The following is a 22,669-nucleotide window of genomic DNA, read 5'->3' as shown; positions in this document are numbered from 1 at the left end:
AAGTGCGTAAGCACTCCGTATGGCCTAACCACTGTCGACAAACTCCGTACGACTCGGATTTCACAAAATACAAGGTAAACATACTTTGCACAAATGCATTTCATGCTAAATCACACAAATTTAATCTAAGTTACATGAAGGGATATATACACATAGCTAAGGTAGTTGAGAATCTCACCTCAACACCTATATAACATATACTTTACTAAATATTTACTCATCCAGACATTTTCACAAACACTTAGACTACACACATCAACATACATGACGTATGTTGATCACACCATGTATTAGGGCAAATCCTTTTACTAAGGAGTTGTCACGAATACAATACGCATATATCCACAACAGATAATCATGGCAAGTAGGGATTCAAATTCCATACTCATTCAATCATCTCCCACACACTCTCTCTCTCTTTCCTTCTCTTCTCTCTCTTCTCTCTCTAGGGTTTGCAAATTCGTATGTGAAGGGAGAGAGAGGGTTTAAGGCCCTTATTTAGGCTCAAACGTGAGCTTAATGGCCCTAGGGCCATGGTATACTTATGTTATAGCCAAAACCCATCTGTTTCGGCTCAACGGAGCACTTCTGGAGGCCCCTTTTCTGCATGCTGTCGGACTTAAGCTCCCTGACAATGGATCTAGGTCAGGCTAAGTTTTCGGTCTGATTGGATTTACAGATCGACCGCGGAGGACCAGTTTCAATTCAACGGTCACCGGTACTCGATTAGGGCCACAAGTGCACTGACATGGGTTGGAAATTTTTTCTGATCTGAGGGTGTAATTGGGTCAGATTCTGATGGTCTAAATCCTTAGATTTAGCCCGCAAGTGAGACGACTCAATTCACTTAAGTTTCAGTTCTCTTTCTAAAGGTATTCGCGTTTCTCACATACTTTGCTCCGAGCTCAAGTTGTGCGTTTCTGGATATTATTAGGAGTTGATTTCTGAGGTGGTAGTCAAGTCAAGCAAGGCAGTCATAATCGTATGGTTTTGTCGTAATCGGACTTTCGACGCGCGGTCCAGGTTCGATAGGAGTTTCGGTGTGCTCTCGAGAGCAACTGGGATTAGAGATTGATCCTAAGTTTTACAGTAATGTAGCAGTAATGATTCTGCATGTTTTGGGTCTTGCAGATCATATTTGAAGTGATTAGTGCTAATTTCACAGGTACTCTAGTTTAACATTAGCTAATTCTCGCCTAATTTCTAAAGGATTTGGTCCTGAGTGATTTCTGCCTGAGGTGAAACTCGGGTCTTTGTACGGATTATTCCGAGACGTTACATTATCAGACATATCATACGATAATTGGCCCTAATTGGCACATTATATACAGAGACTGGAAACCGAGCGGCAGACCCCAGTAGAAATATAGAGGTCTATGTGGTGTGGTCCACGTTAGACTAATAGCGGCTCCTCATGTAGCCTGTAAAGCATGGATAAAATACATATACCAAAGCGGGGTCCACTAGGAGTGACCCGGATGGACACCCACATGTACAACATGTGTGCCACTAGGCTACTAATCTATTTGGGCACATGGCCCACTGATGATATCCCAAAACAATCAGATTATCAACGACATCACTATAATTACTTTATTAGGATGATCTGCACCGTATGAACATTGCTGACGTAAATCGACAGTTATAGATCAATGGTTAGTCACTAGGATGTGATCCTATGCTTATGGCCCATCTGAGTCTTGAGATTTCATCATTTCAAGCAAAGTAGATGCCTTAACGGATTTAATACAACCATAGTGTCAACATTACAGACATACACTAATTAGAAATATTAAAATTGATTTAATAATTAAATTCAAACCCTTGCAAGCATATTATGCATATTACCTTAGGATTATAGGGATTTTGAATCTAGGGTGCCAAACATAGCCAAGGGATTCCAGAAATTCAAGATTCCCAAGTCCAAGGGATCCCAAATCCAAGGGATTTCATGTCCAGGGGATTCCACAAAAAATCAGGTTTCCACTCCCATCATTCTCTGTGGTGCGGCCCATTTAAGATTTGGATCGGCCTGAACCTTGTGCCCATGGCATAACATAGCCTAAAGGAAAGGATAGACAACGTGGATGGCACATAAACATCAAGGTGGGTCCCACGAGTGGATCCCATGTGCTGCCTAAAATGGGCAGCACCATCCTGCCACTGTTCCTCTCGGTGCTGTCCACTTGAGATTCGGATCGGCCTGATTTTTTTGGGCCCATGGCCTAACTTGATCAGGTAAAATAGATGAATGTAGTGGATAAGATACATACATCATGGGGGGTCCCACGAGTGGGCCCCACTCCACGCCCATGCTCGCTGTCCGCCTGCCCAGGGCTTTGACAGCAATGGCGTTCAAATTTTCTTTTTTATATATATTTGTATATTTTGTTTGATCTAGTTACACCATCAAAGCGGGCCCCATGAGGATGATCTACTCCGTCCACCGTGTAGGCCAGCTCGAACGGTGTCTTAATAGGCCCTGAGTTGGACTAGTTTGGACGAATAGGGACCCCATGGTGGGGCTTGGAAGATTTCAACAGCAAGGGATTGTTCCCCTCTGTGTTTCCCACTCACAAATCGGATCTGCCTCATTTTTCGGCCCATTGCCTAAAATTATCTAAAGAAACATGTGGATGGCGTGGATCAAGGAACACATTAAGGTGGGTCCCACAAGTGGAAACCCACCCTAACTTGCATGCGCCTGATGTCCTTGATGCCGGGGCTTTCCAACCCCCTTGCTGAAATGAGCTAGAGATTCGGATGGATGGCATGGATGAAACACATACATCATGGTGGGGCCCACGAGTGGGAGGCCCCATCCTTCCCTGCATTCCTTGGGCGTATGGATGCTGGACAGTTCCAGCGTCTTAGACACTGTGAACCTCCAACATCTGGACTCTCATTCCTATATTTTTTTTTGAAAAAGGCATGCAGGTGGGGTCCACGTGGGAAGTTTGATCCGTCTATCAAGTGGACCAACTCGTGGTGATGCAAGGAGCTTTGGATCAACTTGATTTTGGTGCCCTTTCCACCATCCAAATCTGCATAAACCTATTAACATGTAGGATTGGAAATAAACATCACGGTGGGCCATACAAGATGGTCCATGCTGTGATAGCATGGGGGCACGCTCTCCAACAGCGTGGCCCACTTGTGGGCCCCACAACACTATAACTAAAAGAAAATGGGGTAAGAAAAGCAAGGAAAGAATCCACACTATGGCGTCCACCATACACTCCATACATGATCAAGGTGGGTCCACCAAAATGGAAAATCACAAAGAAAGGGAGGGTTTTGATCCTCCCATGCACTCACAACGACAAATGAACAGTTGGATTGGTTCGTATCGGCGATCGAATGGTCTACCAAGCTCCTCTCCACTCCTAATCTCCTCTAATCTCTCTTTTCTCATAGCCTCTTGATCTCTCCTACTTCTCTTTCAAGCTCTCCCTTTTCTCTTAAGCCATCTCCCTTCTCTCTCTCTCTCTCTCTCTCAATCACTCCCTAATTCTCTCTAATCTTTTTCTCTCTTAACCTTTCTCTACTCTTGCTAGCAAAATGTGGTAGAATTTTTAGGATAAAGAGGGAATTAGAAAATGGAGGGGTAGAATGGGGAGAGAAAGGAGGGATGGCTAGGCATGGGTTGAATGATGGGAGACACGGGTTGCTTTGACTAATGGGGAGAGAGAAATGAGTGATTGATGGGTTGATTGATGGACTGATTGATTGGACAACCTTGGGATTTGTGACAGTAGGGCTTGCATGTATTGTGCGGCCCACCTTGGATTGTGCCCAAATTGCAACTTCTAATCTAGGAATCGCAATGGAGCGTGTTGTGCGGCGTTGGAATCATAGCGCCCGCACGGTCGATAGGGTAAAAGTCTCGCAGTGTTGCAGTACTAAAATAGGGTCGTGATCAAAACTCGTCGATCTGGTCCGCCAAGAACACGCCGGTGCCGAAGTTGAAGCGTATGAAAGGTCCCACGAGGTTACTGGTCTTGCAACATGTCTCCCCCTTGTAGATTCTTTTTTATAACGCACAGGGATTATGGGGTGGTAATGGAGTGTTTTTGGGAGGTGAGGTAGGAAAGGTAGTGATCTTAATTTATGAACATGCCTTTCGAATGTGGGTCTCATGTGCACCAATCACAAGTCCAAAGTGTTCATTGCCTCACGCTAGATGATATGCTTGACCTAAAATTTGTTCCACGGTCCAGAGTTAAGCGATTCAGGAGATATGGATCTTGACTGTTCACATGACCGAGGGCGCATCTAACAAAGATACTCTTTCGTTCCCACGAGTGAGAGTACATGCTCGTGTGTGTGTGTGCCATGCTTGTGGACGCCAACCGGGTGTGATCTAACCTGATCAGAGAGTGTCATCTTGATGCTCATGATGTACTTGCTTAGGGAAAAATAATTTGGTAACTCAAAAGTGCATGATGGATGATAAAATCAATGGTCATGATGATGAGCCATGCACATGAATGTCATAGTTTCACATGTTTAAGACAAGGTCTAATCAATGGGTTTTGTAGATTTAAGCAATACAAAGATATTAATAGGATTCAAATGCATATTGGTCCACTAGATCATGCTAGAAATTCAATAAATCATGGTTGTCCACACTTTTGGCCTAAGATCAAGAGTTATACTTAGGATAAAATTATGGAAATGGTATCATTTTGAAGCTAATGATAAGGGGAATAAAATAAATGGTCCAAATTAGATGGGTCACGAGCTAAACAAATCAATTTCAATGATCTAAGTGATTCATCCATTCTTTTGGCAACTTTTAACGGGTCAAATGTCAATCTGAGGGTTAATCATTAGTTTAGATGGTCTGGATGGATGATCCATGGTGTGGATTGGTATTTAGATGGACATATCATCATGGATCTAGGTCAAAATGATTCGATGGCCCGCCTAAGGGTCATTTTGGTCAACATTTGAAAAAAAATTGTACCCATAAATTTTATCAATAGTATTATAGATTGGATGAAGAATGACTGACAAAGTTAGCAGACACTTGTATACCTGACTGTGCAAATGAAGTAGAAGTAAATGGATAGTTTGGAAAGAAGATTATTGCAGAGGCGTTCTAAGTCCACATAATATAAGCTGTCTAAAGTTAATGAAGATTGCCCAGAGGGAGGTGTAGATATGGTAGAGGAAGTAAGACCTGAGGAATGAGAAACAAAGGCAGCAACAAGACCATTGAGTGAAGGCGACTGTCTTGAGCAGTTCAACTTTGCTGGTCAACCATGGAGATCTTAACAAGTCTTTTGAGTATGTTGGGGTTTTCCACAATAGTCACATTTCAACTTGTCCTTCTCATTAGACGCTCTATACTTCCGTTCAGGTCATTTTCCACCTCTAGAGGGACAAAAGGGATTGCAAGGGCTGAGTGGTCATTGTTTGAAGCAATTGGTTGCATGTCCTTCCTGCTTTCCTTACTCTGTACAAAAGAATAAACTTTTTCTGATGACGGAAGTTTATCTCTTCCAAAATCTGCACGCGGGTAAACTCATATTCAGAATTTAACCTAGAAAAAAAATGAAATATCTAGTTCTGTTCAACCTGTTTTTGATCTCTCCCTATCAGCATTAGTACCCCATTATAATAACTGATAATGATCCAACTCTTCCCACATTCCCTGTTGGAGCAATATGTAGCCAAACTTTTCTCCCTCTAATGGATTGTAACAATCTCCTAATATAATTGAGACCAATGTTTTAAATATCGACAATATCGGCCGATATATCCCACGATATATCTTGTATCCCACTTGTGTGATACGAAACACACGGGTAGTTCCGATGTATCCCACATGTTCGATCCGATGAGCATTTTCAATTTCCAATCCTTTTTTTTTTTGAAATTATGTTAAATCCATGTCAAATGGTTACAAATCCATCAGTTCTTCATGTTTTGCATGAAAAATCATAGAGTTCGAGCTTTGATTTCGATATCCATTGGTTCTTCATGTTCTCAATGTTTTTTTTTCTTTCAAAATTTTCCTTCAACTAGCTATCAATTAAGACTAATTACGAACACTATAATTTTGAAATTTGGGTGTAGGTGGTCTGATTTGGGGAAATTTCAAAAATTTCCAAATTTCTCCCAAATTGCTTGCAATGTTGCACTCCAAACATGAAATCAAGCATGTATGAGGAATTATCTACTGATTTGTTAAATCCTTGTCAATTTTTGGAAATTAAAAATCATTTTTAATTAAAAATTAATAAAAATTTATTAAAATATTGTTTTTTTTTTTCCCCGAAATTTCCTTTCAACTACCTGTCGATTGAGACTAATTTCGAAGTATTTAGGAGTGTTTGATGAAATGATCATCACATACACTCTAATTGTTATGCATTCAATTTGAATATAATTGCATTAGTTCAGTCAAACAACGTATAGCTTAGGACCCTATACAAGGGAAACCTATTATGTGCACTTCTTTTTGAGATGTTATGATTTAAAAGTGTGTATTAAGGTTTATTTTTTAACAATCCCTAAAGTTTCATTGAAAAAGTCAAATCATTTTTCCAATGTTTCCGAAAAAAGTGCGATAATATATCCCCTGCGATAATGGATATGTATCTGTATCCCAAGGATGCAATACATAATGCGATGCCGATATTTCGAACACTGATTGAGACAACTGTATTCTGTTGTGTTGGGTAAGTTCTGGTAACTTTAGTCAATTCTTTGGTTGTTCATAGGAACAAAAAACCTCTACTAATTTGAGGTTGCATGGAATTAAGAAGCCAAGACATCATCATCAATTTTTCTTATTCCCACTTATCATAGGAGGAATCGTCCATAACTGGTTCTCTAACTTGACTATTCACATACCCTAGTTTCTCTCACCCGTAGATATACATCTTGCTGGAATGAGACTATTCAATGAAATTCATGCCATCCAATTTCACAACCGTGATTGCCCCACTAGAGTTGTCGCCATAGAAACCTTGTAGTTATGAAACTTGAGTCCCTGGAAACAGATGAACTCGTGGCATCGAAACTAGAAGTCGACATCTTCCCACAAAATAATCCTTATATATTTACAATTAGTAGGAAAAAATGTTCATCAAAAGATCAAGAGAGCATAACAAAAAATAAAAAAATAAAAAAAAAATTGAATCTGACCAAGAACAGGGTTGTACGATATTCTATTTTAATCATAATTCTTTTAAATTTGATCGAAAAGAAGCTTTTTTTTTTTTCTAGAGGAAGCAAATAATTGATGCACCATACCCACATGGAAAAAATCCCCCAAAAACTCTCACAGAAACACACGAGAAAAAAAATCTCCATAGTTTTACACATTCAAAGCTCGTCGAATTATCTTTTCAATGAGCCTAAGATTGCCTTGATCTGACTTGTAACAAGGGAGTTATGACCGTGCTTGTGAGATCGCGTGATGCTGGAAACGAGACCAAATAGTTAGTGAGCGCCATCACGGACTTTGGGCCCTCATTTGAAAGGTTAAATGATGTCCAAATGAGGTTATTCTAGTCCCATTTGAAAGGTAGTTGAATTATCTTTCCAATGAGCCCAAGATCGCCCTGAACCCAATTGAATGCGGGCATTAATAATTGTTTTGATGGGGTCGTGCAATGCTGGAGATGAACACGAATGTGAGCGTGCACGCGTGTTCGCGTTCGGTTCCAGCATCGCACGATCCCACGAAAGCGGTCATAACTCCCTCGTTATAGGTCGGATCGGGGCAATCTTGGTCTTGTTGGAAAGATAATTCGATGACCTTTCAAATGGAATTGGAATCATATCATTTAGAAACCATATGACCTTTCAAAAGTAGGCCCAAAGTCCATGACGATGTTTGCGAATCATTCGGTCTCATTTCTAGCATCACGTGATCATATGAAAATAGTCATAACTCCCTCATTACTATTCGGATTGGGGTTCATCTTGTGCTCGTTGCAAAAATGATTCAACGAGCTTTCAAATGGTCAAATGGTATTAAAATAAATTTATTTGGACACTGTTTGACCTTTCAAAACTAAGCCTAAAGTCCATGATGGCGTTTGCGTTCGTTTCAAGCATCGTGTGATCCCACAGAAACTATCATATGGACACCGTTCTTGTCCCTCATTACAAGTCGAATTGGGGCTATCTTTGGGCTCACTAGAAAGATAACTTGACGAGATTTCAAATGGGATAGAATCATCTCATTTGGAAATTGTTTGACCTTTCAAAACTGAGCCCAAAGCCTAGCTCGCGAACAGTTCATGTTTGTTCTTGGTTTTGGGCTTAGTTTTGAATGGTCAAATAGTTTCCAAATGAGATGGTTCCTATCTCATTTAAAATCTTGTTATATTATATTTGTAGCGAGCCCAATATCACCTTGATTTGACCTATAACGAGGGAGATATGACCGTTTTTGTGGGATAGCACAATGCTAGAAACGAGATTGAATGGTTCGCGAAGGCTATCGTGGACTTTGGGCCCAATTTTGGAAGTCAAAGGTTGTCTAAATGAGATGATTCTAGCTCCATTTTAAAGGCTGTGAATTATCTTTCCAATGAGCCCAAGAATGGCCTGATCCGACTTGTAATGAGAGAGTTCTGGCTGTATTTGTGGGATCACAATGCTTGAAATGAATGCAAACACGAGCGTGTACCGAACATAAATCATTTAGTCTTGTTTCCAACATCGCCCGATCCCACGAAAACGGTGATACCTCTCTCGTTACTGGTCGGATTGGGGGATCTTAGGATCATTGCAAAGATAATTTGATGAGGCTTCAAATGGTAGTAAAATCATCCCATTTGGACATCGTTTGATCTTTCAATACTGGGCCCAAAGTCCATGATGATGTTCGCGCTTGTTTTGGGCATCATGTAATCCCATTACAAGTCGAATCAGGGCGATCCTGGGCTTGTTGGATAGATTATTTGATGAGATTTCAAATGGGACAAGAATCGTCTCATTTGGGCACTATTTGTCCTTTCAAAGATGGGAGCTCGTGAATAGTTAGCGTTCGCCCTTGGATTTGGTCTCAATTTTGAAAGTTCAAATGGTGTCCAAATAAGATGATTCCAATCCCATTTGAAAGCTTATCGAATTATCTTTCCAATAATCCCAAGATTGCCCCATTTTGACCTGTGATAAGGGTGGTATGACTGTTTTCTTGGGATTGCGTAGTGCTGGAAATTTGACCGAATAGTTCAGGAATGCCATCATGGACTTTGGGCTTACTTTCGAAAGGTCAAATGGATTAAATTCCCATTTGAAAGGTTGTTAAATTATCTTTCCAGTGAGACCAAGATCTCCCCGATTCGACCTGTAACGTGGGTGTTGTTAACGTTTTCGTGGGATCGCACGATGGTGGAAACGCGTAGGCTTTTGGTACACTTCACTTTGTGTTCGCTTTCTACGCATTCACGTTTGCACTCATTTCCAGCACGCGTGGTCCCACGAAAATGGTCATTACTCCCTCGTTACAGGTTGGGTCGGATTTATCTTGGGCTCATTGGAACGATGATTGAACGAGCTTTCAAATGGGACTCGAATATTCTCATTTGGACATCGTTTAATCGTTCAGGGGACCAAATTTGAGAGAGATTGCAAACTATTTGCGAGCTAGACTTTGCCTAGTTTTGAAAGTTAAAATAGTGTCCAAATGAGATGATTCTAGTCCCATTTGAAAGCTAGTTAAATTATATTTACAACGAGCCCATGAGCGCCCTGATCCGACGTGTAATGAGGGAGTTCTGATCGTTTTCGTGGGTACTCATGATGCTAGAAATGAGACCGGACGGTCCGCGAACACTTATCGTGGACTTTGGGCCCACTTTTGAAAGGTCAAATGGTGTTCAAATGAGACGATTCCAGTCTCATTTGAAAGGTTATTGAAATATCTTTCCAACAAGCCCGAGATCACCTTGATCCGACCTGTAATGAGGGAATTATGATCGTTTTCATGGTATTGCGTGATGCAAGAAATGAGACCAAACAGTTCGCGAATGCCATCATGAACTTTGGGCTCACTTTTGAAAGGTCAAATGGTGTTTAAATGAGATGATTCTAGTACTATTTGAAAGATCGTTGAATTATCTTTCCAACGAGACCAAGATCGCCCTGATCCAACTTGTAACAAGGGAGTTAAGAATGTTTTCACGGGATTGCATGATGTTGGAACCGAACGTGAATGCGAGTATGTACTGAGTGTGAATGCGAGTGTGAACGCGTGTGTGGATCGAATGCAAATGCTGGTGCACTTGTGCTCGGTACATGCTCACGTTTGCGTTCATTTCCAGCATTGATTGGTCCCCCAAAAAATGATCGTAATTCCCTTGTTACAAGTTGAATCAGGGTTATCTTGGGCTCATTGAAAGGATAATTCAATGATCTTTCAAAAGAGACTGGAATCGTTTCATGTAGACACCGTTTGACCTTTCAAAAGTAGGCCCAAAGTCCATGATTGCATTCTTAAACCGTCCGGTCTTGTTTCCAATATCACTCGATTCGACGAAAATGGTCATAACTCCCTCTTTACAAGTTGGATCTGGCTGATCTGTCTTTCGTTGGAAAGATAATTTGACGAGCTTTCAAATGACACTGGAATCATCTCATTTCGACATCGATTGACCTTTCAAAACTGGGCGCAAAGTCCAGCTCACGAACAATACATGCTAGCGAATAGTGGAGTCATTTAAGTTGATTCTTTTGAAGAATGAAGAAGAACTCATCTTTTTTAGAAATGGAGTTATTGCTCTCTTTTCTTTCCTTATATCCGGTTCTTGGCATAAGACCCATATAAGAGTAATCTTTCGTAGAAAGAAGAACCCATCTTATAAAAGTGGAGTTTTTGCTCTCTTTTCTTTTCTGCTATTCTTTATATATATATATATATATAGAGCAAAAAACCCATCTAAGCATAATATTTTGGAGAAAGAAGAACCCATTTTCTAAAATTTGAATTTTTACATTTTTTTTTTCATCTCATATTCTTTTCGAACAAGCTCAGAACCTATTTTTCTAAGGAGAGAGTTTTTTCCAGAGAGAGTAGTTTAAAAGCACGAAAGATTATCGGAGAATAGTCGGAAAACATGATATATCGCTGGAGTGTAGTGGTAAAAAAAAGAGTTAGCTGGAGAGTAGTGATAGAAAAAAAGGTCTAGGGGCCATTACGAACTCAAAGTGTGATGCGTGGCATTTTCATCCCAATAAATTTCAAAAAGGTGTTAGGTGTGTGGAAAAGTAAAGGTTTAAGAAGGATGGCTATTTAGGGGCTCCCACGATACCTGGGGGTATATAGTAAAAAAACTCATATATCAAACCAGTCCTATCCTTCAAAGTTCTTTTCATGTTTAATGTCAAACAATACAGGGTTTCTTATGCAGTTGCGTATGGCCACCATTTATCAATGATTTATATTGATGGTTGCCGTTTGGTAGCTCAAAAAGTTGTTCCTTGGTTTGTCTACAATAGCATTGGTGTAAATCCCAATAAGAACAAAAACAAGGATGTGCTTTTAATAAAAGGTGTTTTACGCCTATTCTAATTGTGGTATGTTGTGAACTTCCTGGTTGTGATACATGTGCCACATGTTGCAGGTGCCACCTGTGCCAATGTGCCATTGTCCACCTTCAAGTGCCCCACAGGCCTCATTCAACCGTCAAGGGCCCCACATTGCAAAATTTCCCACTTGCACATGCCCCACATGTGCCCTATGTGCCACCATACTTCTTTGAGGGTCCCATATTTGCCACATCGCATGTGTCAGTATTAATCTTCAAAAAATCCAAATGTACAATATGTGCCAAGTTGACAATTTGCACACGTGCCATATTTGACACATGATTGTTTCCTATTCTAGGACCTGACAGACAAAATATAGGACAGTACAATAGCCTATCCAAGATAGATATCTCTAGACAGGCCTGTTCAGAAGAGATGTGTCTTGAATAACCTATCCAAGCAACACTCCATTTGCTACTAAATAGGCCCTATTTCTTTTCCCAGTTCCAAATTGTAAAATTCTGCTTACAGATGCAAGTTAAAGCTTGTATGTGAATATGTGCTTGGATATTTGCTTCTTTTCTTTTAGAAATCATTTCCTTTCTTCTTTCCTTCAGTTCTCAAAAGTTCACATTACCATTAATTGTGTTGCTGCAGATTTTTGAAGGCAAGGAGGTTTGATATTGGAAAAGCAATCCACATGTGGGTGGAAATGCTCCAGTGGAGAAATGAGTGTGGGGTTGATTCTATTCTACAGGTTGGCAATGGTCATAATCATTCATGTTTCTTCTGCTCCTTTTGACAACATTGGTCTACATTTTCACTCTTTACTGAAATCTATAATTATCTTATGCATTCTTGAAGCATCTGAGAGCAATATTTATTGAATTGATGGGAAGTTCCTGGTCTCAACTGCTCCCGCATTTCATTTTGCAGCTTATAATTCATAGTTGTCTTGTGTTCTAAACCTTAATTTCTTGCTATGTTGATATAGTCAGTTTGGGCTTGGCATCACTGTTTGTTGGTTGCCTCTATTGAACTTTCTTTGATAGAGCCAGATTAGACAATCTTCTTTGCATTTGTTGCTTTTTTATTTTTATTTTTTTAGCTCACCATGTTGAAGTTTATAACTTACCTTTTCCGTTCTAGACCATACATTGGTTAGGCACAATAGGAATAATTTCACCCTTACAGCAATTAAGTTTTCATTGGAGACATTGATGAGCGAGGATTGATGAAATTGGAAAGAAGGGAACTTACGATAAGCACACCATGGATGAGAATAGGAAAAGTCCTAAAGAGAGGAATCAAAGAAAGTAGGTCTGGGAAATGTGCAGGGAGGAAAGAATGTTTCCCACTCCTTTTCTTTTCCAATCTGAGCAACATGGGAAGTTTTTTCTCCTTGTAGATTTGTCCATGATGGTATTTGGGGGCTGTCAAAGTTGTGGAAGTGTTTTGTAGTTTGTTTGTCTTAAAGATTTCGTGAAGGAAGACTGGAGGGTTTTCTTCTTTTTTATTTTTTCTTATGTTATTAGTATTATTTACTGTTGTTCTTTTTGTGCACTTTCACAAAAGGGGTTTCCCCTTTATTTGTGAATGTACATGATTGGATGGGAGATAGGGAGCTTAAGATTTTTAGGATAAAGTAGATCAAGCTAGGGACACATTTATGAAGGTATGTGTTAATTAAGGTAAGGTTAAGATTTTAGAGCCTTTTGAGTTTATGACAAGTAGAGGACAGGGTTTATGTTGTGGAATTTCAGGGTTTCTAAGATGGACAAAGAAAAGAAAAATGATGGATTGGGGAAGAGAATGGAATTTGAAAACAAGACCCAAAGTATATTTTTGAAAAGAGAAAGAAGATATAAGAAAATGAACCTATAGAGAAAAGGAGAGAGGCTTCATAACAAAAAGAGGCTTTGGAGATCTTTTGCATAGTCTTCTTTTGATCTCATGAAAGAAATTGAGACCCTTGAATCTTGATGTGTTTGTTGATGAAGAAGAGAAGATGAGAAGAGTATGAAAAAACTGATATAGAGGAGAATAATCCACATTAAGGAGCTTTTTTCGTAGACCCATATGATGTTAAGTTACAAATAAAGGTAGTTGGCGTAAAGTAGAGTAGTCCAGTACAAAGTGAAGCAAATCTACAAAGGGTTTGAGTGCAGGAGTGGGGAAGTGTCTGGTTCAAAGTGTTAGCATCTATAAATAGCTAATTAGAAAGGGAGCATCAGTCCGAAATAGGATTCGTAGTGGGAGTGGCACTTGGGTATACGTTCCATGCAACTAATTAAGGTTGTATGAGTATATTCAATATTATTTAAGTGGCAAAGAGAGAAATTACTATGATGCTCTTGACTTGTACGTGTGGGCATAGAATAACACCACCAACATAAACCTAGTAAATTACTATTGAACATGTCTATGGGAATAGTGTGTTAAACAAACAAAGAAATTGAGAAACAATAATGATGAGCTTTGGCATTCTTACTCAATTAGAGCTCCTAGGTGCCCGAATGACTACATTGTTTGCATAGTCTTCCAACCTTGATTACCTTCTTGAGCCCCTTTGTCACGCCCCAAACTCGGGGACCGGGCTCACAAAATTCCCAGCCACCGAATTCGGTGCCGACAGCCTCCATAGTACCCCATTCTCGGCTTCCAGCTCTCATATGCCAGGTTTTGATCCTGGGATCCTACAAGGAGGATTTTCAGGGTGTTTTTTTTTTTTTTTTTGTAAAGGAGTATAACCACCAGTGTATCCCTGTAACAAAACACCATCACCTCATATCCACTAATATAATCTTTGAGTACAGTGCTGAAAGGGAAATTAATACATGATACTCCAAAAGATTAGGTACTTGCTCTTGCCTTAATGCTGCTACGGTCTAACATAACCTGCATGTAACGAATGTGCGCAAGCTTACTACGAAATTTAAAGAGTACATGCATGTGTGCGCAATGCATGTGCCAAGTATACGAATGTCAGAGTAAGCAGAAAAGATGAAGGGCTAAACTAGCAAGTCCATAATGATGTTAACCATACCAAGGCTATGCAATGCAAGGCCTATGTGGCCGAATGTCATATGCTAGAGATGCAACACAAACATGTTAATCCTCAACTAGTCCACATATTAGAACAGTTCGTCACTGGAAACATCACTGAGGTCTAGTACACTCCAACACTAGTTGCCGCCCATGACGCACACGACCAAGTTAGTGAAAAAGACCTCACTATCTGCCTCATCAGTGGCATGCTAATGCATACCCGACTCGTCAATAGTGGACCCATTTACGAGTTGGTCAGACTCAACCTAGCTTACAACCCCCTACCCTAGGGTGGATAAGGTCACACCCCTTTTCAGCCGACCACGACACAGTGGGAGACGCGGCCTTGTGGTATTTGGCACTTGGGTGCTAATGTTATCCACTCGGTCTCAACGTTGAAGCATCCTACTGGTACCACAAGGGTTTATGGACTTTCACCCATGGGCATCCTAAGCGCTCAAGTGCCAGAACAAATATTTCTAGTATCTAATCCGGCCATTCACGATATGCCTGTGGAGGCCACAACCCTAACGTCGCTAGGGTGTAAAAGTGATCGTGACATTCATGCAAAATGCATGAGTCATGTTATCCAAGTCATGCACCAAACTTGTGCGCACCGCGCGATCATGCGGGGCAACCCTATCTCATATGGGGTCCCTCAAGTATCTCAAGTCGAAAGGCGTATGCTATGATCAATCGTCATTCATAACAAGCATACAAATGATGCGTATGGGCATTTAAATGGGCATGATATCAATTATACTAGACATGTTATCCGTGTGTCCTATCAGGTTAAATAAACCAACATGTTATTAAACATATCATGAGATAATTGGCCTTAACTTGGCACATCATATATAGAAAGTGGGAACTGAACGACAGACCCCACTAGAAATATAGATGTCTATGTGGTGTGGCCCACACTAGATTAACATCGGCTCCTTATGTAGCCTATAAGGCATGAGTAAAATACATACACCAAGGCAGGGTCCACTGGGAGTGACCTGGATGGACACCCACATGTGCAACATGTCCCACTAGGCTACCAATCTATTTAGGTACATGGCCCACTGATGATATCCCAAAACAATCAGATTATCAACGACATCTTTATAATTGCTTTATTAGGATGATCTGCATTGCCTGAACATTTCTGACGTAAATCGACGATTATAGATCGATGGTTAGTCACTAGGATGTGATCTTATGCTTATGGCCATCTGAGTCTTGGGATTTCATCATTTCAGCCAAGGTATATGCTTCAATAGATTTAATATAACCATGGTGTTAACATTACACATACCCACTAATTAGGGATTTAAATCGATTTAATTTCAAACCTTTACAAGTATATTATGCATATCACTTTAGGATTCTAGGGATTTTTAATCCAGTATGCCAAACGTAACCAAAATCTAATGGATCCCGAATCCAGGGATTTCCAAGTCCAAGGGATATCAAAACTAGGGATTCTCAAGTCCAAGGGATCCCAAGTCCAAGAGGTTTCTTCCCCCACAGTTCCCCGTGGCGTGGCCCACCTAAGAGTTGGATTGGACTAAACTTTGGGTCCCTGGCCCAACATAATTTGAAGAAAATGATGAACAACGTAGATGGCACATAAACATCAAGGTGGGTCCCACGAGTGGGGCCTATGTACTGCCACAATGGGCAACCTTCCCTGCCCATTGATTCCATTGGTGCAGTCCACCTAAGATTTAGATCACCCTCATTTTTGGGACTGTGGCCTAACACGATCTATAAAAATGGATGAACGGCATGGATGAAACATATACACCATGGATGGTCCCACGAGTGGGCCCCTCTCCACGTTTGTGGTTGGGTGTCCGCCCGCCCATTAGGCGCTGGTGGCATATTATATATATATATATATATATATATATATATATTTGTTTCGTTCATTTTGGTCACACCATTAAATAGGGCCCCACTTGGATAATCTACTCCGTTCACTGCGTAGGCCAGCTCGAGGGGGTCCAATGAGCTCTGATTTGGATAGATTTGGATGAACAAGGACTCCACAGTGGGCCTTGGAAGATTTCAATAGTAAAAGTTTGTTTCCCTCGGTGCGGCCCACTTGTGACTCAGATCTGCCTCATTTTTCTGCCCATGGTCTAAAATGACCTGGAGAAGTCGATGGTCAGCTCAGGTTAAATAGATACATCAATATGGGTCCCACTTGTGAGACCCATGCTTGGCCAGGATGGGTTAATGCCCAGCATGCATGGCTACTTTTTGTATTATTATATATGTATATATTTTTTATACACTGTCAAGGTGGGCCCCATGTGGATGATATACTCTGTCCACCGTCTTGGCTAGCTCGAACAGAGCCCAATAGGCCCTGACTTGGGATGGTTTGGATGATTAAGGAGCCCACGGCAGGCCTTGGAAGGTTTCAACAGTGGGACTTTATTTCGCTTAGTGCAGTCCACTTAAGATTCGGATCCGCATAATTTTTTGTTCTACGACCTAAAATAATCTGGAGAAATTGGTGGACGACGTGGATTAAATATGTACATTAAGGTAGGTCCTGTGAGTGGGGCATCTATGTAACGCCCAGGGCTTTCCCCTCTCTCTCTCTCTCCTCCCCCCCCCCCCCCCCCCCCCCCTCTTTTTTGTTTTTACATTCGAGTGGGGTTCACGTGTAGACAATTCACTCCATCCATCTATTTGGCTATCATATGGTGGGCCTAGAGAGCTTTGGATCAAGGTGATCTTTGCATTATTCCTCCATTTAGATTTAAGCGATCTGATCAATATGTTGAATGGCAAATAAATATCACGATAGGCTACACAAGGTGGTCCAAGCTGTCATAGCACACTTTTGGGCCCCATAATAGTTCATAATCATTAAAGAAAGAAAGAGAATGGAGGAAGGAGAGGAAGGAAGAGATCGGTCATTGGATGGGTCCCCACCGAGATCGGCCATTGGATGGGTCCCCACCGCTATGGGGCCCTCCACACAATTATCACATACACCAAGCGGGCCCCACCCTTGTAGGCCCATGAAAAATGAAAGAAAATAAGGAAAAATGGAGAGTTTGTCCTCCCTTGCACTCATAATGATGGATGAATGGTCGGATTGGGCTGGATCGTCGATCGGACGGCTCAGATGGTGAAGCTCCTCTCCTAAACTCCTTTAACCTTCCTTCAAGCTTTAATCTCTCTTAACCCCTTTCTTAAAACACTTCTTTCCCTCAAGCACTCTCTCTTCTCTCTAATCTCTCTCTAATATTTTTTTTCTCTCTCTAATCTCTTTTCTCTCACTCTCATTTGCTAGGAAATTTTGGATAAATGAGAGGGGTTTGGGAGCTTTTGTGGTAGAACTTTTTGGGTAGATGGAGAATTATGAAAAGAGAGGGGGGTAAAATGGGGAGAAAAAGAACGAAAGAATGATGGCTAAGCATGGGTTGTATGAGCAAGGCATGGGCTTGTTTGACTAATGGGGAGAGAGAGTGACATGAGTGATGGATGGGTTGATTGATTGATGGATTGATCGATTTGACAACATTGAGATTTGTGCAAGTGTGGCCTGTGCTACATGTTTATTGCACTGTCCACTTTGGATTACACCAAAAACTATAACTTCTAATCTGGGTATCGCAATAGGGTGTGCCGCGCGGCGTTAGAATCGCGATGCCTGCGCGGTTGCTAGGGTACAAGTCTCAAAGTGTTGCAGTACTAAAATACGATCGTGAGCAAAACTTGTCGATTTCTGTCGAGAATGTGCCGACACTGAAAACGAAGCGTACGGTTAGCCTCACAGGTTATGGGTCTTACACCCTTTGTATAGGTAGGAGTGACATTCAACATTCCCACAAATACCTAATGCGAGGCAAAACTCTTAAGGTAATACCATGAGGCATGATGTAAAAAGAGAGAGCTTTATTTAGGGTGTAATGATGTAAGATGTAATGCGGTGTATGATGTAAGATGCATGCTCTGCAAATGAGCTTAAGTTGATAAAGGGATCACTTAACCTTTGGGGTGTCATGTCCACAACATGGATTGCAATAAGCTCACCACTTGGGTGAGTAACATTGGGTTGGGCCCGGAGGATAAGTGATCACTTAGTGGATATACTAGTGAGTTATACTTATATGGCCTTTCTTATTATTGGCTTATGAGATTTGGCTTAGTCTCATTTTAGGTAACGTCTTGTTGGCCTCGGGGTGCATTGCAAGATTGCGTGTAAGACTATGTTAGCATGGTAGACAAGGAACTCAGGGTTGTAAGATTGTCAGGCTGGCTAGGCTCTGTGCCATACGATGGGGAGTCTAGGCTCGTGGCCTTAGTTTATAGCTTTCTTGAGATTTTAGCATTTCTCGGTATGTTGTACAAGTAGACATATAAGTGATAGAGATGAGTATATTGAGTGATCACCGACTGCGAAGGGTCTGTGTGCTACTTGCCGAGTAACGAGCATATAACAACCAATTGGTGATACAAGAGGCCTCTCCATCTTGAGGCCGGGGCCAAATGATCTCATCTTTCTTCAACTTTAAGCTATAGATGATGGACGAGATGCATGCTTGACAATATATGATGTTGGCTTGAATAACCATTAAGTGGCGAATATCGTTTAAATAGTCTGGTGGAAATCCCAAGCGGAGGTGGCCAAATTGCCTTGGAGCACTGAATCTTGTTGCCAGATGCTTCATATGATAGAGTGTTGTCTCGTGAGGCATGTGGCTTGGAGAATGTTGACAAACGCAAAGGGTATTACATCCCTTAGGAATGTAACGGGTGCTCCGGGTATGTCATCGGGACCCTAGAAGACTAGAATCCGATGTACACAACGGATTTGGGATGTTGCCAGGAGGTTTTGGCACACTTGTGGTGGTGCTTGCTGCACTCCCAATGAGAGTCAATGCACTTTAGACTGTACTTGCATAATCTTCATAAATTACCCATTACCTTGTCCAATATCGGATTCATGCATTCTTTGGCTTGTAGGAAAGGGAATTGCTAAGCATTCCAACACACTTTGAATCACCTCGAATGGAGGTCATTTGGCTTGTCAAATGTTAATGAGAAGTCACCGGTAGTGTACTTGCTGCACCCTGCATTGTTAAGGTTTGCACACTTCAATGGAAGGCTTGTATTTCCCTCATTTCTCATCGGAATGAGGTGAATTCAAGCTCGTTTAGAAGATAATTTGATTTGTTACCAAATAGATATGGGCTACTAGACCTTAATTCTCCAAGTATCACAGTGCGCCATGCCATCTTATCACGCTATGGTGCACTGAGTATGTAGGCAACACCACGTAGTTGTGGTAGTACCTCTATGACTACCTCATTTTGAGTCGAATTGAGATGATTCAAGGCTTGTTGGAAATGGAATTTCCTAAGCTTTCCAACAAGCTAAGATTTGCCCAAATCAGAGTCTATTTGCTCTATCAAACCTCGAGTTGAAGTCAAGGTATTGGAGCTGGTCAATACAACACAACATTGATGCATGCAATTGTTGACATGGATTTTCGGATTGTAATAATACCGGGGAGATTTCTATTAAGAGCATTCATCAAGCACGCATTGTTAAAGAGTCATTTTATTGATATGGGTCTAGCACAAGCCCTTAATTACATTCCATATGGAAACACCATTGATTCTAAGGCAAAGCTCAGTGAGCTACAAGAATAAATAAACAAGTGCAGGGTACTTAGCATGAATAGTCTATTCATAATGGGTCAATGAGTTTGTATTAGATGGAGTCATATAATTAAGGAGCGGACCTTGAGGGCATTGGCATATGCGAAGATGTGGCCCTTGAGAACATGCCTAATTTAGTCTTTGACTCGCCTGATGCAGGCTACTAGACCAATAAAGAAGAAAGCCAAATCACAATCCAAAATACACAGAGATTTTCATAGATTTCACCTAATTAACGATATGCCTACTCCATGGGAGAACAATTAAGAGCTTTCATTGAAATAATGTAATCCAAGAGTACAAGTATTGTTTGTCTGGGTATAAAAGAGAGCAAAGTAATGCATGCAATGCATATGATCCTTTGTATTCAGTGTCCAAATTACTAGTCGGGGCATGCCTAGATGGTGAACACTGGGTCTCCCGAGAGCATATGAGAGTCGGACTATCATCCAAGTGAGTAGTAGGGTGCACTCCTATGGCTTCCCCTTATGACCAGCTAGTTCCAGGTGTCAAATGCATTGTTGAACTTAGATTGGCATAGGGTAATATGAAGATGAGAGTGAAGAGGATCGGTGTGTGACACTGTTCGAGTATGAGATAGGTAGTTTGGGCTATGCTAGGTACGAGATATGCAGCTAGTACTGTGCTGTGTGCGAGACAGGGAGCTCAAGGCCGTCTTTAGGCTGGTAGGGAGCATGTAGTTGTCCGTATAGGCGAGTAGCTTGTAGTTGTGTTTGTGTGGGTAGCACAAGGTTGTGTTTATGAAATATGATAACGAGGTTAGTGCGTGGCACTGTTTATGCATGTAGTTCAACCAACATTGGGTCTTGTACTGGATAACACAAGAGTGCAGGCGAGAGCAACATTGACGATGCTTGCTCGGATAGGCGAGCCTGGATTTGTGCTCCATTGGGAGATGGGCGGCGGGTGCCGTCCTGGTGACACTCGAGGCTGTTGCCCTAACCCACTAGCCTATATGATTGGGCGGGCATCTCTCCTTACCTATTTACAAGCAGGCGTGGAGAGGGAGAGAGAGACAGTTGAAGGTCCTCAGAGAGGCTTTATCAACCAATCAAATGAAGATCCTCAAGGGCTTTTTATAGAAGTGGAAGCAGCTGACTTTGTGTGCTGGCAACGTGGAGTTGCTGTGGGTTAGCGACTGAGCGTTTGTCGAGCGTCGGCGTGGCTGAGCGCTCATCGGGATGTTGTTGGGGCATTGCCAGAATGTCGTCGTGGTGCCGCCAAGGCCCTACTGGGGTGCTGTTAGGATAGTACCGGTGCTCCATTAGGACGTTGTTGGGGTGCCGTCGGGACGTCACTATCGCAAGCCTGTAGTGATGCTAGACGTGCATGGCAAGAGGCAATTTTTGTGTGTCAACAACAGTGCATAGGGTAGCACAGGTAGTGGTGTGCGTCGATCCTCATAGGGGAGTGCACTAGGCCATAGCTGCATGTGCCACCCTCCATGTTGTGTGCGCAAACCCCATGGGGCATGCGCTGACTATGTGGCAGAGTGTGCCAACCCCGTGGTGTGTGGATAGTAGTGTGCACTGACTCCACCACTTAGTCTCTTTGAAGTGCTTTGTAGTCAAAGTACTTAGTTTATTTTGTGGCTTAGTCTCTGTTGGTTTTGTTTAGAGCCTTGGTATGTTGGCAATGAAGGCAATGAGGCAGCATCTCCCCTTGAAATGTGGGGAGTGCCGGTTCCTAAGGGACCAGAGCTAAATGCTTAGGGTGCGCGCAAGAAGCTGTGAAGCAGGTTTGCTGGACCCTGGTATGTCTAGTGTTGGCAGCAAAGAGCAGGGCACTATGCACCAACCGCCAAGTGAGTATGCCAGCCTCATAGGGGGGTGTGCCGACCACCTAAGTCCATGCACTGATTATCCAGTCGCTCCGTGCCCCGATCACACTACTTTGTGTGTGGACTCAGTCACTGTGTTCCTCGACTTGAACTCGGAACTCGCGAAATGACCTCAGAACTTACTTTTTTTGGCAAGTTGGGGAGAGCAAAAGTTCTGATTTTTCGACATTCTTTGACTATTCATAGCCATTTCTAGCGTGAACGGGCAATACTTGGTGGAGCTTGATTGGCCCATGCAGTTGCAAGTGAAAGTTGTCTCGCACCAAATGGATTCAAGCAACAGCTGTACCCTCCCCAACACACAAACACACACCAAAAAAAAAAAAAAAAAAACACCATAGAATGGAATGGTGATGGCCAAGGCACAGTGAAGCAATGAGGAAAATGGTGTCAAGTTGGTGGTGGACAATAGCTCCCACTTGGATAGCAATCCACCATGAAGACAGGGTTCAACAACAACGACAGCCATGTTAACAACACAATGGGCTTCTAACTAGTGGGAGTTGCTTGACGGTTGATTGGGATGAGGGCGGAGGTTGTAACAAAGTTGAAGGCAAAAGCGAGAATGACTAAGAGGCAACCGTTGCAA

General features: G+C 41.8%; 1 protein-coding gene across 8 annotated transcripts in view; it reads left to right on the top strand.

Annotated features, from left to right (window-relative positions):
- The window catches only part of LOC131246440 (phosphatidylinositol/phosphatidylcholine transfer protein SFH9), a 54,190-nt gene that overhangs the window by 14,550 nt on the left and 16,971 nt on the right, over nt 1-22,669 (top strand). For all 8 annotated transcript variants that reach the window (XR_009171376.1, XR_009171377.1, XR_009171378.1 and 5 more), the window contains exon 3: nt 12,154-12,253. Coding sequence is in view for 4 of the 8 variants with exons in the window: in XM_058246573.1 (XP_058102556.1) it covers nt 12,154-12,253 (100 nt within the window). In the remaining 4 variants the exon portion in view is untranslated. The remainder of the gene's footprint in view (nt 1-12,153; nt 12,254-22,669) is intronic.

The sequence above is a fragment of the Magnolia sinica genome, chromosome 5 (assembly GCF_029962835.1).
Source record: "Magnolia sinica isolate HGM2019 chromosome 5, MsV1, whole genome shotgun sequence".
NCBI lineage: Eukaryota > Viridiplantae > Streptophyta > Magnoliopsida > Magnoliales > Magnoliaceae > Magnolia > Magnolia sinica.
Note: the sequence above shows the minus strand (reverse complement) of the source record. Positions and strands in the feature narration are given on the sequence as shown.